This window comes from Caretta caretta, chromosome 9 (genome assembly GCF_965140235.1).
Source record: "Caretta caretta isolate rCarCar2 chromosome 9, rCarCar1.hap1, whole genome shotgun sequence".
Lineage (NCBI taxonomy): Eukaryota > Metazoa > Chordata > Testudines > Cheloniidae > Caretta > Caretta caretta.
Window position 1 is genome coordinate 91,446,419 of NC_134214.1, and position 17,059 is coordinate 91,463,477.

At 43.2% G+C, this 17,059-nt stretch overlaps 1 protein-coding gene across 2 annotated transcripts in view; it reads right to left on the bottom strand.

Moving 5' to 3' along the window:
- The window catches only part of PASD1 (PAS domain containing repressor 1), a 163,746-nt gene that overhangs the window by 33,375 nt on the left and 113,312 nt on the right, over positions 1–17,059 (bottom strand). For both annotated transcript variants that reach the window (XM_048864438.2, XM_048864439.2), the window contains exons 4-9: positions 16,445–16,536; positions 14,376–14,465; positions 10,457–10,577; positions 8,890–9,003; positions 7,036–7,154; positions 5,927–6,009 (exon numbers count right to left, since the gene is read on the bottom strand). In XM_048864438.2, coding sequence (XP_048720395.2) covers positions 5,927–6,009; positions 7,036–7,154; positions 8,890–9,003; positions 10,457–10,577; positions 14,376–14,465; positions 16,445–16,536 — 619 coding nt within the window. The remainder of the gene's footprint in view (positions 1–5,926; positions 6,010–7,035; positions 7,155–8,889; positions 9,004–10,456; positions 10,578–14,375; positions 14,466–16,444; positions 16,537–17,059) is intronic.

The window sequence follows — 17,059 nt, forward strand, 5'->3', positions numbered from 1 at the left end:
GTATGCAAGTGACTCATTCATTAATCATGTTTGTTAGCTTAAGAAATGCTATGGATGTTCGTGTGCATAATACACTGGAGACTGTGTAAAATTATCCAGTAGGCAGGGTGCAAATGTCATCTGGGGAAGAACTGTAGAAGAAACAGTAAGGGCTTGTCTACATGAACACTCAGTATGTGGCAAACTGGGGCATAAATCTACCCCGCAGCAGCCTGCCGCACATTAACTGTCCGTGTGGATCCTGCTGACGTGCAATCCAAGTCCCATAGTGTGCTTTGATCTACACTGCTTTGCAATGAGCGTAGATTAAACGCACTAGGGAACTTTTAGTGCCCAGCAGCATGGTCCCCATGGACACTCAGTGCACAGAAGACTAGCATGGGGTAGATTCACACCCCAGCTTGCCACAATCTAAGTGTTCATGTAGACAAGCCCTAAGCAGGACTCTCCGGTGGATGTAGGGACACGCTTGGTTATAAGAGAAGTAATCTATTCCCGTGGCATGGCTTGGGGAACTGAAACCAGCAAAATGATTTCTGTGCATTCTATAGAATAAAGATTTTCCTTCTGAACAGATGTAGAGCTGGTTTCCAGGACTCTGATGTCTATGGCAGATGAACAGGGAACGGAGGAGGAAACAAAATGAGGACCAGGTTTAAGCTTCCAATTCCAATTCAGCGTTTAGAAATCCAATACTAAATTACATCTTTTCAAGCTGAAAATGAGAACTTTTTTAAAAGGTGCAATTACAATAGTGAAGTGGTAAATGAACTGCACTAGAACAAGGCCATGGTAACACCTGGGAAATAATTCTCATCGCACAACACTGCGAGTCAGGACCAAAGATATAATTAATTATTACACCTATTGCACATAAGAACAGGCCTAATTCTGCCCTCGGCTGCATATGTGCAACTCCCAGTACTTCAATGGGAACACTGTGTCTGCTTTGGAAGTCATAATTTGGCCGTATTCTGTTTATTTGGCTTCTTACCCTTCCCTTTGCTTCACTGTGCATTTGACTTGGCTGCTGGGTGTGATAACACTATGACAAGCAGCATTTTCAGTTCACTCCTCTAGAGTAAACACGGCAATATATTCCCAAAATAGTTAATGTTTTAAAATTAAACGTCATAGGAACAGGCTGAAGGCATAAAAAGAGAGGACCATTCTCCTCTATGCTGGTGTGTCTTAGTACCATTCTGCGGAAGGCCAGTGCCACCAGGTGACCTTAAAATAGGCTTGAAATATGGGCCTGAAATAACAAAATGTATTCAGCTGGGAAAAATGCAAGCTAATCTGCTGCAGGGGGAGGCGGAATAATCCAAACCAGAGATTCTGGATTTAAAAGGAGGGAGAATCCTGGGAACCAGTAATGTCCGCAGGGAGAGTGGACAGCGCTTTGTCAATAGGAGTTTGCAGTGCAAGCGGACACGAAAAAGGCATGTGTGAATTTGGGCTGTATGCCCAGCATCACAGAGCCAAGAGGTAAACCCTCTCTGTGGGCCTGATCCAAGCCCACTGAAAGATTCCCATTGACACGCATGGCACTGGATTGGGCTCTCTCTAGAGTCAGACATTCTAAGGTCAGATGAGACCTGTAAGACCACCTAGTGTGACCCTCTGCAAAACACTTGCCATGGTACAGTAATTTCTGCACCAAACCCATAACTTCTCCTTGAGCTATAACGTAACTTTTAGAAAAAGATCCAGTCCTGGTCGATATATGATACAGCTCCACTGCAATCTGCATTCATTTCTGGACACCACATGGTCAAACAGATTTAGAAAGAGTTCAGAGAACAGAAACAAACCTAACTAAGCTTTATGAGAAAAGATTACAACTGCTACATACGTGTAGACTGGTTAAGTGACGACTAAAAGATGAGGAAGCCAGGTGGGCATGCAACATGGTAACTGTCTACATCCGAAAGGCAAAAATGTCAAGGAAGGAGTAGAATCACTGAGGATGCTGTTACTAACAGGGGACTATCAGTAGGAGCAATGGGAAGAAATTAAGAAAGGGGAAACATAGAGTGACTATCAGGAAAAACATCTTGAGAGTGAGTTTTGTTACTCTGTGGACGTAAGGATGGCAAAGGACTAGGAAGTGTTCTAGAAAGCAAACCAGTCCTGGAAAGGGAATAGCCAGAATAACTTCATAGATCTTTGTCATCTGCTATGGTTCTAAGCTAGAACATTCATAAAGAGATACAAACACTCACGTGGATAGCAGAGCAAGCCACACAATAGCACAGCACAGCTACATTCTTAATGGGTCCAATCCTGTTCACACTGAAATCAATGGCAAACCTCACACTGGCCTTCATGACAGCGGGTTGCAGCCCATTATAGGGGACACTCCCAAGGCAGAAGTAGAATATGGCGCTAGTTGGGATTTTACTGTTTCAGTTTTTAAAGTTTGGATTTTTTTAACATGTTAACGAAATAGACGAAATAATGAAACAGAAAATGAGTAAAGGCCACAGTTTTCTCTCAGCTCCTCCCAGTGAACAGTTGCACTGGCACAAGGGAGGATAGATTTGGCCCTCAGAGATAAATAGCACCTGCTGATGAGACAGCAAACAAAATGCAGCTGCCACCTTTAAGCAACGTTAGAGCTTTCTGATCGGGGGTGAATATAACACTGGGGTTGTCAGGAGTGGGGATTGAACCTGGTATCTCTGGATCTTAATGCATGAGCCTCTACTGCCTGAGCTAAATGCCATCAACCACTAGACCAGTGGTTCCCAAACTGGGGTTCGCAGAACATTACAGGGGATTTGCCAGAAAAATTTCACTCATGGTGGCCAGAGGACCCCGGGCATTGGAGGTAGCAGGTGGGACCCGGTTGCAGAGAAGACAGCCCGAGCCCCAGGGAGAGCGGGGCCGAGAAGTTGGGGCTGGCAGCCCGAACCCTGCCCCCATCAGCGGGGGAGCTGGCCACCCGAACCCCAGCGCTCCACACGGGGCTGGCAGCCCGAGCCCCAGGGAGAGCGGGGCTGGGCAGTTGGAGCTGGCAGCCCGAGCCCCGGCAGTCAGCGGGACCTGCAGCCTGAGCTCAGTGGAGCTCAGTTGACTGGGGTGGTCAACGGGGTCCAGCAGCAGGAGCCTCACGGAGTGTGGAGGAAATTTAAATCCCTGGAAATATTCATTTTTAGGATGAGATTTCATGAGATTTCACAATTTAGTGAAAGGGGTTCGTGGGCTGTTAAAGTTTGGGAACCACTGCACTAGATTCAGACCATACCGAATGCACCAAATGCACATCCACATGACACAAGTAAACCAGGCCAGAGTAGAGCTAGATTCTCCCCCGTTTTAGGGACAATTTGCACTACTCCATCCACACCGAGTGGTTCTAAGTACAGCATAGCCAGCCATGGGAGGATCACCTAGGGCTGTCACAATTTATACACTCCCTGCACCTGCAAAAGGAGGTTGGCTGGGGTAAAGGAGGGGTGGCCAAAGACCCTTACACCCAAATGCCATAACGGTCTCCTGTGGCCATTAGGAGGCAGCACAAGCTCTCATCACGGGTTTTCAGCACTTCTGAAAACCTGCTCCTACATCATTAATTATCTGTGGGAAGCAAATGTCAGCGTTCTCTGATCGTGAGTTCTTTGGGACAGCTGGGGAAAGTGCCTAGGGGACCCTACAATAATAGAAACAAGAGAGTCATATTTACCCAAAATATCTTTTACAGAGCATTGTGCTCCTTTTCTTTATCTGACCCAGATTTCTATTAAATGTGACAGAACGTGTATTTATTAAACTGGCTTTTATTTCTGTCTGTCTATGCCACCAAGCCAATGTCTTTTGGGCCTGAAATAACATACTGATCTTCATGACAATAATTCTTTCAGAGGAACGTCAGACAAACATTTTAAGCAGCTCAGGAAAGTGCAATGCTTTCAGATTTGTCATCATAATTTAGAGGAACTGATTCTTTAATTGAGAATGTAACCACAAAATGTTTCTAACCTGGGATTGGAGAAGGAGTCGGCATGTTGGCTGAGCAATCTGAAAGTTTTTAGCTAGCTTAGTCACTGCTAAGGAAGTCTGCAATTCCCTGTGCTAAAGGAACTGTTCAAGTTTTCTGAGTAGGAGATCAGTGACTGCATGCAGTGTGAAAGGCTAAAGGGATGGACTTCAAGTTATCACTGAAGTGCAGGGATTGCAGGAGAAGATCCTTTAACAATACTGTAATTAGAGCAACAAACGATGGAGGAGGGAGTAGAATATGGAACAGAAACAGACCAATACAAAAGCATCCGGTTTGTTTTTTCCCTTAAATGATGTCTCTATGTAATTTTAGGCTCCAGATGTTTCTAGTTGGTCGATGTTTATATAGCTCAGCAGAACTGTCCTAACCTGCTTCTGCGCTCCATTGCAGACGCTAGGTCTGAGCGAACGAGGCCCTGGTTCTGAGTAGAGCTCAGCACCAGCTACACCTATGGCCTCAGCACCTTTCAGGATCAGCCCCGCAAAAGTGGAAAATAATCCTTGAGAAATAGCTGACAATATTCTATGAAAGAATCGCGGTGCCCCTACTATTCTATTAAATTGTGCATTGAACCAATGACTGAACGAGTGAAAGCACACTCCTGGCTCCATGTTCACTGCTGACATCAGGCACTGCAATACACTCCAGCTAAACGCCTATGTTAGCTTAATTTACGCTCAGGAACAATGGTTTTCTCACAGGGGATATCACCAGGACTGAAATAGAAAAATTCCTCTCTGAGTCACATCCCAGATTCATCACAAGGCACTTGGATATATTTCACTAAAGCTCTTAGGCCAGCTCCTGGTAGCTTTCTTCACAGAAGTTGCTGGGTGCTCAGCCCCTTGAGAACCAGTCGCTGCTTTAGATATCTCAGTATTGACTTAGCCTAACTTTAGACATCCACTTTTAAAAATTTAGGCTACTGCATATACCAATTTCAATTCTTATAAAGTTACATTAATTAGACCTCGACAGCATGAGTAACATGCAAACAAAACTGCAGCAGAAGTGGTTTCTCATCAGTACCTCAAGACAGGATTTCCAGGGTAGTTATTCTGATTAATATATTAATTTCATTTTCATTTCTTGCAATATCTCCCCTCTCTCTCTGAATGTACAGGGTGGTATTTGGGTTTCTTTAGAAAATAAGCCTTCAGCAAAGGAATTTTATTTCTCAGCCTGGTTTTCCAGTGGTAAGTACATGGCTAGAGTCTGCGCTCTCCGGGGATAGTACTATTGTGCATTATGGAAGAAGGGAACGTGTGTAATACTGTTAGGTATTCATGCGCACACACAAATAAGCAAGAGTACAAAGGCTTTATGCTTTTTTTGAAGGACACTTGCCCTTTTATAATTAAAAAAGTTTTACCAAGTGATCTCCAGTCTATTTCACTCCCCAGTAGTATCTTATCTCCATTCAGTCAAAATAAGTCAATAATTACAACTATCCATTCTTTTAATTTGTTTCTTTTTTAAAAAAAAACTTTAATTCTATATCAAGATGCAAATCAACAGGGCAAAGAACAGAGTCAGATTCTCAGCTGCTGCCAACTGAAATCAATGGAGTTCTGCCTATTTACACTAGCGGAGAATATGGCCCACGTGGTTCTATGTTAATAACTTATTTAGTACCACAATGAACCTGGACATTTTTATATGTGCTATATTTCCAGCTCACATTAATGGAAGACGAACACAGTTTCTTACTGCCCTTAAATATGAAAGAGAGCAAAGCTTTTAAGAAGGCATGAAGTGTAGGCTTTGACCAGTGTCACCTTAGTGTTCTCATTTAATGTGAAATATTCTGCTTGGGGGCTCAGACAACATTTGCTGGACAGTTTTCCTTTTCTAAACCATGGTTTGTATATTCTCCAATCACCACATGTTGTATTTATATCTGAAAAACAATCCTCTCACCTGTGGTCCAAGAATAAGAACTTCCACTCCAAACTGTGTCTCGATGTGAATTCTTCACATGGCTCTTCAATGTTGCACACCTCCTGCAGAACAGTGGGTGCATTTTAATATTTCACTCTTAGGAAAATGGCTTGTGTGACAACACAGCTTTATAACACGTACAAGGACTCTTTGGAGAATAAACTGACTTATTCTTCCGCCAACCGAGTGGTGTCTCCTCTGGGGCTGAGGTGAGTTCAACTATGTCTCTTGGGGAAGGCATTCTTCACACCCCTGAGTGACACAGCCAGGTCAACCTAACATTCAGTGTACACCAGCCTTTAGATGAGAGTTGTCTGAGTAAGGACGGCAATGTTAAAGTCCAGCAGATTGTAAGCTCCTTGGGGCAGGGACTGTCTGTTTGCTCTGTGTTTGACAGCACCTTGCACAATGGGGTCCTGATTCATGACTAGGACTCCTAAGTGCTATTTTAATACAAATAAACAAATAATAATAAACCAATGGTGCAGGTTATTTCTTTGCTAACTACCACTCTGGCAGTTAATGGGCCACAACTGAATTTTATTATCTTTATTACAGTATATACATAGTGCCCTTCTGTGGATAAACAGTGGGTTAAAAAAGTATGGTTCCCATGGTCAGAAAAGAGCAGGCAGTATTCTTACACAGTCGGTGAGTTTGGCAAGTTTCTTTCGGAGATACAGCTTTTCCCGGGGTTCAGCTGGAAACCGTGTTTCCTTGTAACTTCTTGAACATATGGCTTAAGGAGGACCCTCTCGTGCTATCATCGATGGTTCTTCTCAAATGCAAGTCCGCACTCGCTGGGCAATGCAATAATGCGCAGAGAGCCTCTTTTGTTCTCCGCTATTCTTAAGCAAACTACAGACACTAATTCCCATCCCCAGCCCTCATCCACAGGTCCTCAGCTCTGAATAATTCACTGTCCAGCTCTCAAAGTGCAGGATTTAAGGCCCTTTTGCAAGATTTCTCCTTTAGGAATGAGCAGACTTGAATATCCATTCACTTCGCTTGTGGTGAAAGCATCATTTTTTTAAAATAGATTATAGATCCCTGGTGTGAAAAGGGAAACATGGCCCGAGGGCTCTCACCTTTAAAAACTGCGGCGTAACAAGACGAACAGTTGCTACAAGGCAAATCTGCTCTTCTGTGGCTGACCTGAATACTCTTGCGATAGCTGATTCAAAGCCATTGCAGGAGGGTGTAGGCACTAGACAAACACAACAAAACACAAGCCAAATCAGCATTTCAAGAAGAAAATGTCAAGGCAGATACAGTAACCAACAAAACAGAACAATTTAGCTCCTTCTACGCACAGCTCAGAGCCAATCAGAGACATGCCCCCCTAAAACTTGTTCAAATGATGATCATTTAAGACTTATTTGGTGGATTCTTTGTCCATATCTAGACTCTCTTGGCTCAAACATCGGAAAGGTTACACAGGTGCAACTACTAATCCTCGGCTTTGCAGAAAACCTGTTTGTAACAGCTTCAGCTCAACTGAAGTGTATGCGCTTAAGCCTGCCAGCTGAAAGCACCTTAAGAAGGCAAGAAGCACTGCAAGGTTCATTAAAACAAAGACAGTGAAATTCAGCTGTTGGTTTCTTGTTTATTACTTTCGTTACATTTTGTTTATGCTTTTTCAACTATCTGTTAGGTGGAAAATCTCTTTAGCATTCCTACTAGGGAAAAAGATCTTTGTTCGTTGTAGATCTCAGCTCGAATTACCATGACAGACCAAAACAGCAGAAAACACGAATCTTAGTTTACTTGCAAACAATTCACTAGTGGATTAGCCAAATTCTCTTCTCCTAGCTGCACTACATGTATGATATTGATCCAGAGGATCATATTCTGCATTTGTTCCATGCAGAAAAACCATGTGGACATCTCTGGAAGTTCACTGCCAGGAATGGATGCAGACTATACAATGGAGACATGGAGTGTGGCTTAGTGGGGAGAATTTTGCCTTAATTTTGCTGGTAGTTAGAAATACTGCATGTGGCCCAGCCCGAGGGAGAGTGGTAAACCAAACAGCGCTTGCTTTCCTGAGCTGCCTATCATGGGAAAGATGGTGAACAAAACTTCTCATACATATTATGCAATCAATGCCATTACCAACACACACACAACACCATTCATTTAAATTCAGCACAGAAACCCTGTATCTCGAAATGATTGACAGGAGGGCTTGTTTCAAGGTTGTTGATGTAGAGTAGTTCATAATAGGGGTCCTTTTGGAATCTGGCAGCAAGAACCGAGCATGCTATGACAGGCTTTCAAAAGTATGACGGCTATTAAAATTACCAGGTGAAGAACAGAAGGGAAGTGGGAGAAAGAAAGGATGACTGATGCCATTTCTGAACCCTGAACATTTTGCCGAGTAAACAGGACTGCAGCTTGTACTATATGTTAGAATTAGAGCCAGGCAGAACATTTTCATGTGGGCATTTTCAACATTAAATCCAGAAAATTCGCTCTCTCTCTCTCTTTCTTCATTTTATTTTATTTCCAGGAAATGGCCATTTTTGCATCCACCATCCTGGAAGGTTCAAGATTTTGCAGATTTCCTATACAGACTGAGGGTAACAAATAACATTCCCAAGTGTCATTTTGAGCGAACCAGAGCATTTTAGGTTGTTTTTGAATGAACTGGACTGTTTTCAAAAATGTGTAGCACCACAAGGCCAAATGTAGCATCTGAACTATTTGATAGTGTCTCTTGGAAATCAACTAAAACAATCAGAGGATTCCACCCCCACCCTTACAGCCAATGACCACCCCAGCTGTCACCTGGAAAACGACTCTTACCACATCGGTAGCACAGTCCATTCTGCTGCCTACATGTCATTTTAAAGTGCAACAAGGCATTTAAGGTGGCTCTGGTCAAAGACGGAGGGTAAGTGAGAGAGGCAGAGACAGAGTAAACTGAAGCAATAACTTACCATGAGTAAAATATTTAAAATCCACTACAAATTTCACATATTCATATGTTAGGGGCTCATTTGGATCTAAGCTTCCCCTTGCTAAATGGCAGCAAAACTCTATTTGCTTTTCAGCTGAAACGAGAGAGAAAAGAACATTTTTAATAGTCCCTATGTTTGCACTTTCACACACTCCATCTATCTAATCTATCTAGGTTTTTATACAGACTCCGTCACTGTGGTATCTGAGCACATTCTGTTGGGATGCTCCCGATATCCCAAAGTAAATAAACAGCAACTGCAGAAACTTATCTGTCTGCTAGGCTAAGAAAAAGTATCCCCCACCCTATTCTCTATAGCCTCCTATTTATATTGCTGTACTAGGACTGAACATCTGGGCCCACTGAAGTCAAAGTGACTTTTGCTATTGACATCCTGCGACCAGGATTGCACTCAAGATCCCTTAGGGCTTGTCTACACAGTGTGGCAGTGTACGCACTCCAGGGGTGTGATTTCTAAAGCCCACTAATTTGTTTCACACTAATTGATCCATGACCCTGCTGGTGCTCACTACAAGTTTCCTAGTTTAACATACAACCACTCTCAAACAGCACCATGTTAAAGGGCACTAGGGAACTTTTAGTGCACACAAGCAGGGTCTACACAGACCAATGAGCATGCAACACATTAGCGTGCTTTAGAAATCACTCCCCTCCCTGTAGGCACACTGCTGTGCCACGTACACAAGCCCCAGTGAAGCTGGTTGAAGGCACTGGGGATCTTTCTATTGACTTGAAAGGGCTTTTGATCAGGCTCTACTACAAATGAATATTCTGAGGCACAAACTCCCTGGATTATATAATCTCCAGCAAGGGTGACATTTCCCCTGTGCACAGGATGAGCACAAGGCCTGAGCACCGCTGAAATTCCAGGTAAATCTTATTTTGAGGGCTTAAATGATACTTAAGTGGGGACTGATTAGGCCATATGCTGGCTCTCTGCCCGAGGGTGATATACTCACCCTGCCTTCCTCCGGCCCCCAATCTGCATAAAAAGGGGCAAGAGCAGCATACAAAGACCCTGAAAATCCCATATCTGTCTGAGGAAGGGCTCCCCCAGCACAGGTACTGGGGAAGCCAGTCATCAGGCTGACTCTGGAGGATCCCCTCACAAGCTGGGGACAGGGCTGTAGTGTGCAGAGCTGTAGTCCTGAGGCGCGTAATATAGACAAGCCACCCAGGGCCTCTCCAATGCTCTCAGCATCAAAAGGAAACAAAAGCCCCCGCTAAAGCCAGCTCTCCCTCTGGGCTGTGAATTCCACGCCTTAGAGGCTCACCACCGAATCTCACCCCAGGAGAGTAATCTAAGGGAGTCATTTCATTTTTCGATTGTGATCAGAAATAAACAACAACAAAAATTACGTGACACATCAAAGGGCAAATACCAGATTTAATGATGTGCTGAATTTTTAGAAACCTGTGAAAGAGAACCGGCACTATCTAATAGAGAAGCCAGCATCGTTACTCTCCCTGGGAGCCGTTTGCTGGTTAGAATCTTCCCCTTAACCATAGTCTGGAGAGATGCTTACGGTTTAGAACATCAGCTGCAACAGGATCTTTCATGAGCACATGTGGAGAAAGGAGCTTGTACACTTCACTCTGTTCCCGCTCAGGCAGAAAGTTTAATATATTTTGGTCCACCAAATCTGACTGATACAAAAGAATGCTTTGTCATGTTCAACAGTACAGCATTAACCCGTCCAGAGGCACAAACACTTTGATCAATGGGTAGAACGGTGGGGCAGACGCAGTCATTTTAACAGGACAACTTAACATGAGGAAGTTACATTAGACAACGGTACAGGGAAGACAGAGAGAGGAACTGTGGTTCTCATTCTCTGCACTGCTCTTGGACAGATTGTAATAATTATAATAATAATAATACCTATTTCTTATATACTGCTATTCCTGAGTTGATCTCAAAGCACTTCCCAATCGTTTAATATATTTATCCTCCCAACACCCCTAATGAGAGAAGGAAGTAAAGATACAATCTCATCCTAAATAAGCAGAAACATTAATCCTGTGTTTTCTTCTGTACAGGAAAAAATCCATCTTACTCTCTGCTTGTCTGACATAAATAGAAAGCACGCAGTGTTGTCGTGTTGGTCCCAGGATATTAGAGAGACAAGCTGGGTGAGGTGATGTCTTTTATTGGACCAACTTCTGTTGGTGCGAGAGACCAGCTTTTGAGTGGCACAGAGCTCTTCTTCAGGTCAGGGAAAGGTACTCAGAGAGTCACAGCTAAATACAAGGATGAGCAGATAGTTTAACCTATGTAGTGAGCGCATATTCTAAGGGACCACTCAAGGTGAAGTGGCCATATCCTGACATGAGTCTGCACGTGATACTCCCCACGGAAATAAATAGGGGATTCTGTGTAAAAATCAGTGGTCCATATGGAAAAAAATGAAGGTTTTTATCCACATCATAACCTCTGTAGTAAAATGCAGCTGAGCTAAACAACTACATGGGGAACCTTGTGCTACTCCAAAGGAAAGACTTTCATATAACCCCTGGATCTCCCCATCACTCAGAGGATTAAAGCCAGGGAAGCCCCAATAAACTCTGACACCAGAGCTGCATCAAAGCGTACCAAGGAGTAGGCTTGGAAGAGGCTTACGCTAGGAATGGTGTCAGAGTTTATTGGGGTTTACCTCAGCTTTCCATCAAGCAACAGACACACGGGGAGTGGGCTGTGGTACAGCCCCTCACGGACATCTTCATTTCACATTCAGGTGTCCAATAACTCAAAGTTAACAGTGTTTGTCAGTGAATTTCTGATGTCAAATCTCTTCAGACCGTAGCTCAGTGTCAAGTCCGGAATCTACACAGGGCTTTTCTGTTTCTTGGATTAACCAAGGGGATTGTAATTACCCCTTTTTCACACTACAGACACATTTGTTCCAGGAAACAAGCATTTGTTGATAGTTTTGTAACAGGAAGTGGAGCTGTGTGGAGAAAGGAAGCTCTGTTTCAAGAAGGATTTCAAGATTTCAGAATTTGGCTGCATTCCAAATTAGGAAAAAAAGGTAAACATTTCAAAATTCTCCAGGAAGGAAAATTCTGAAAATGTCTTTTGTTGCAGGTGGATTGAAATGTTTTGTTTCAATTTCAACTTGTAAATATATTTTGTATAGCATAATGCAACATAACAACAATATTTGAAAACGGAAACAAAAAGTACATTCAGAACCAAAACGTTTTGGTGCAAAAGTGCTGAAACATCATTTCAACATCATCAGAACTTTTTCCCCTGGTTTTCTTTTGATACAAAATTCCAGTGAAATCAACCCGATTTCACAAAGCACTTCAAGGTGAATGGAACTGCATAGTCCAATGGAATGTGGTTTCTTTTAAGCTTCTCTGACCTGCTGACCAGAGTCAGAGTCAAGGCAACATGTGTTTGTGCCCTGTCTACACTAGCATTTACAATCATATCAGTTAATGTGTTAAAACATGGCAAAAAAATCAGAGGTAGACATGCTATCATATATGCACATGCTTGGAACCAAAGAGTAGAACTAACTACACTTCTGAGGGAATAGAAACAACTTCTGTACCAAATTGTTGCTTCCTAGTGTAACACATTCTTCCCAGAAACCTCAGGCTTCAGACACGTCTAATGTCCATGTGCGTTTGATCAAAAGTGGGGAGATTTAGCCCTCACACCATCTGTACATTATTTGAAAACAGCATTATCAAGAGCACATTCCATGACCACAATATTTTCCAGACATTTGGTGGAACAAACAACACACATAAGCGGCCTCAGATGTACAGAAAGCTGTGGCTACTATGATTCTGCATTTTTTTTAAGCTAAGTCAGAGATCCTAATGCAAAATCTATTACTGAGGGATTTTACACAATTTGGGATACTCCCTAAGGGTCTGTTGGGTTCATAAGCTGTCAAGGTTCCTTCCCCACTCTGAACTCTAGGGTACAGATGTGGGGACCTGCATGAAAGACCCCTAAGCTTATTTTTACCAGCTTAGGTTAAAACTTCCCCAAGGTACAAACTTTTACCTTTTGCCCTTGGACCTTATGCTGCCACCACCAAAGTGTTACACAAAGAACAGGGAAAGAGCCACTTGGAAACGTCTTTCCCCCCAAAATATCCCCCCAAACCCTACACCCCCTTTCCTGGGGAAGGCTTGATAAAAATCCTCACCAATTTGTATAAGTGAACACAGACCCAAACCTTTGGATCTTAAGAACAATGAAAAAGCAATCAGGTTCTTAAAAGAAGAATTTTAATTAAAGAAAAGGTAAAAGAATCACCTCTGTAATCAGGATGGTGAATACCTTACAGGGTAATTAGATTCAAAACATAGAGATTCCCTCTAGGCAAAACCTTAAGTTACAAAAAGACACAAAAACAGGAATACACATTCCATTCAGCACAGCTTATTTACCAGCCATTTAAACAAAAGGAAATCTAACGCATTTCTAGCTAGATTACTTACTGACAAGTTCTAATACTCTATTCCTGTTCTGTTCCCAGCAAAAGCATCACACAGACAAACAGACCCTTTGCTCCTCCCCCTCCAGATTTTAAAGTATCTTGTCTCCTCATTGGTCATTTTGGTCAGGTGCCAGCAAGGTTATTTTAGCTTCTTAATCCTTTACAGGTAAAAGGACTTTGCCTCTGGCCAGGAGGGATTTTATAGCACTGTATAAAGAAAGGTGGTTACCCTTCCCTTTATATTTATGACATAAGCCAAGGAAGGCATCACATTCATCCAGTTAGTTCTTGCCTCCATGACAGACACAATATGGCTAATATTGTGTATGACAAAGCACAACTGAATGGAAATTGACTACACCAGATGTGTGAGTGTATTGCAGCACATGACAGGTTTCTCAGTAAAAGTGAAGTCACACAGTGCTTCTCCAGCTGAAGCATCTCACAGCCCAGCAGGCCCCACGTGGGGAATGCTGCAACTCCCAATTCGCAATGTGGCAGTGGATATTAGTCAGGTATACAGTATTACTAACCTGAAAGGAAGATATGATTTGAGAAATGAGGGAAAATATCAGTCACACTATATATCCTCCTCATGCACACTTGTGTTGGCTAAGCCACTTGGACACTGCAGCTGCATCAGAAAGCTATTTCTTGCACAGGGCCGAATTCTGACCCCACTGAAGTCAATGGAAATCTTGATGTTGATTTCAATGCGGGTGGCAGAATTCATTCCTCTATAACAATCTTCGGGTCAGATTGTGCATGGCAGGCACAAGGCCACCTGTACGATGTAACTGAGCTATATCACACAGCCCCATGGAGCTCTGTGAAGGCTCTCTGTACACAACCCCTGAGCTTGCTGGGGGAGTGTGCATGCTACACAAACAGAGGGATGTTGTTGTCGAGTCTCAGGCGTGTAACAATCTGAACATTCTAAATTAAAAACCAGGCGTCCAAGCGTTATGTTGTTAGAACTTACCGGTAAATGTCCAAGAAGAGAGGAGACACTATCAGACACATAAATAATAATCCCGTCAGTGGTAAGTGCAATGAGAAATCCATCTAATGCCTAATGATAAAAGACAGGGAGAAAAATAAGAATGTACCTGTACTTCAAATACAATATAGAGGTAATTGTTTTCAAAAGTGACGCCTCTAACACTCTGCAACCAACATAAATCCATTGTGGTTCAGCATAGAAAGAATAAAAGTAATTACTAAACATGGTGCCTCATTCAGAGTCCTTCTAGCTAATTTCTTTCTCATTAGCATTAATTTAACTTGCATTTTGCATCCACGGAGTCTTGATTTAACATGAAGCAAGATATAGGATGTCAGATTCCTCATTCACCACCCATACAATCCTGCTGACTTCAGTGACTCCGATTATATGTAGCAATTTACGCAATTGTTAACCTACTGACTAACAGAGATGTCACATACCATCACGGTGAGCACAGAATGGAAACGACAGACAGACAGATACAGATTTACCAATTTATAGCTAAAGCCAACGAGATTTAAAAAGTTATTTATTTTACTTACACCTGTTTAACAGATTACAGAAATTATTGTTTTTTACTTTAGTTTGGTTTCTCTTTTCTCATCTACAATGGCTGCCCCTACTTCTGCCTTGCTGGATGACTGTATCTCTGATGTATAAATAGCATGTGTAAACTCCACAGAGTTAGCGGGGCCCTGAAGCATTTGAGCTTACACGATGGGGAACTCAGCATTGGAGCTGAAGTTCTCTTTCCCTTCATTCCGAGTCAGTGTGTTTCCTTCCTGTATGACTAGCCCAGGACCCTATTCTTCTAGGACAGCTACCAAGTTCAGGAATGTTTTATCTCCAGTCAGCACAACAAACAAAGCAATCTCTTCCAACACCAAAGCTAATGATGCTCTGTAGTTTAGTTCACAGGCAGCAGAGATGGGTGGTGCAGGTACCATCCATTCCCCCTTCCCTGATCACCTCTCCTCCTCACTCACTCAGCCCTGGCTCAAGCATGAAGAGCAATAGAGACTTGAAAATAAAGGTCCCAAACTGTCTCAGCCCAGATTAGTTTTGTGACTAAAAACCAAACCAGGACACGGTGTGATACGGTCACACAGAGAAAGAGCTATTACAAACTCCCTTCCCCCTGCCATCTCTCTCAGGCTGGTGTCTGTTTTGATTAAACCCGAATGAACTAACTTGTTTGGTGAGAGCAACTCCTGGAAAGAATGAACAGACTTTTCCAAGGAGGTCACTCATCACATCCTGATGAAAAGGAATAACCAAGACACTGCAATGCTGCCCAGCATACACCCTTATTCTGGTGCAATTGCTTTCAACCGATGGGATAACTCACAGCCGAGGTAGCATGCCACATGGAATCAGAAGCAGCCTTCTCTAAGAAAGGCTTGCAGAAATCTCAGCTCTTCTGCAGGATGTGTCTCCACCTGCTAAGAACTTTTGTATGCGAAAACCAGGGCCTTTCTCCTCTACATGTTTCATGCAAAGGCATTGCTGGCAGATGGGGTGGGATTCACTATTCTCTGTTTAGCCACAAAACAGGTACAGCACAGGGCATGCAACAGCATTGTGGGCTTTCTCACCCTGTCCTGCTGACAGGCTTCAGGCTAGACCTGGGAGGGAGCGGGTCGCTCAATCTCCAGGTCCATTCAGCTTTTGTCATCTGTCAGCTCTGGTGGCTGTTCTGTGAGGTGGCTTCCTGCCCTTTTCTCCCCACACTGGATTTGCCACCTGCTCAAAGCCAGACCAGGTGGATAGTAACAGAAAGTTGTTTATCATCTGTAAACTCTGTATGGGGCAGGGACCATCTTTTTATTCTGGGTTTGTACAATGGGGACCTGCCCCATGACTGAGGCTCCCAGGCCATAACATAAGCAATAACAGTAATAGTAATAATCTGATGGCAGTCGATGCTCTCCAGGAACGAGCTATGTAGTCTCAGTGCTAATGGATGCAATGACCGAGAGATGAAAGGCACTGTACCCCTGAGCCCGCCACTCCCCCAAGCTCAGAAATCTTTCACTTCTTCTTACCTCTAACATCAACTGCGTGAACTCCTCATTGCTAAGAAACGAAGGCTTCCAGTCTTGTCTAATCTCACAGGCCTCGGTCTGTGCTGTGATTTCTTAAAGAGAAAATATCAGAAAAGCAACAGGACCCACATCAGCTGAATTGTTTTTCATTTTTGAGGTAGAGATAGATTTTTCACAAGGAATAATCTCCTCATATGGAAGTCTCAGCTCCAGCATCGTATGAAGGGAAGATCAAGAAAAGGGGACGACATAAAGGAGGCGGAAAAGGAGGTACGAGAATAATTTTAAAAAGAAGATCGGAGCCCAAATTCTGCGGTCAGTTAAGTCAGTGTAAACTTAGAGTAATCCCCTCAGAACCCATGGGGTTACTCCAGATTTACAGTGGCATCACAGACAGCAATATTTGACCTCAAATCTGAAATTACCTACTAAGAGCCCACAGGAAGGGGAATTACTCAATTCATGGTGCTATGCACACCTGCTCAGGGCACGTGCAACATAGGCAGCCACCTGGAGCATCCCTTAGCACTTGTGTGGCCAGACACCAGCTGTCCCTTGTTCATAGGGGTGTTTGACATGCTCCATGAGGCTCCAAGCAACAGAATATGGAAATAC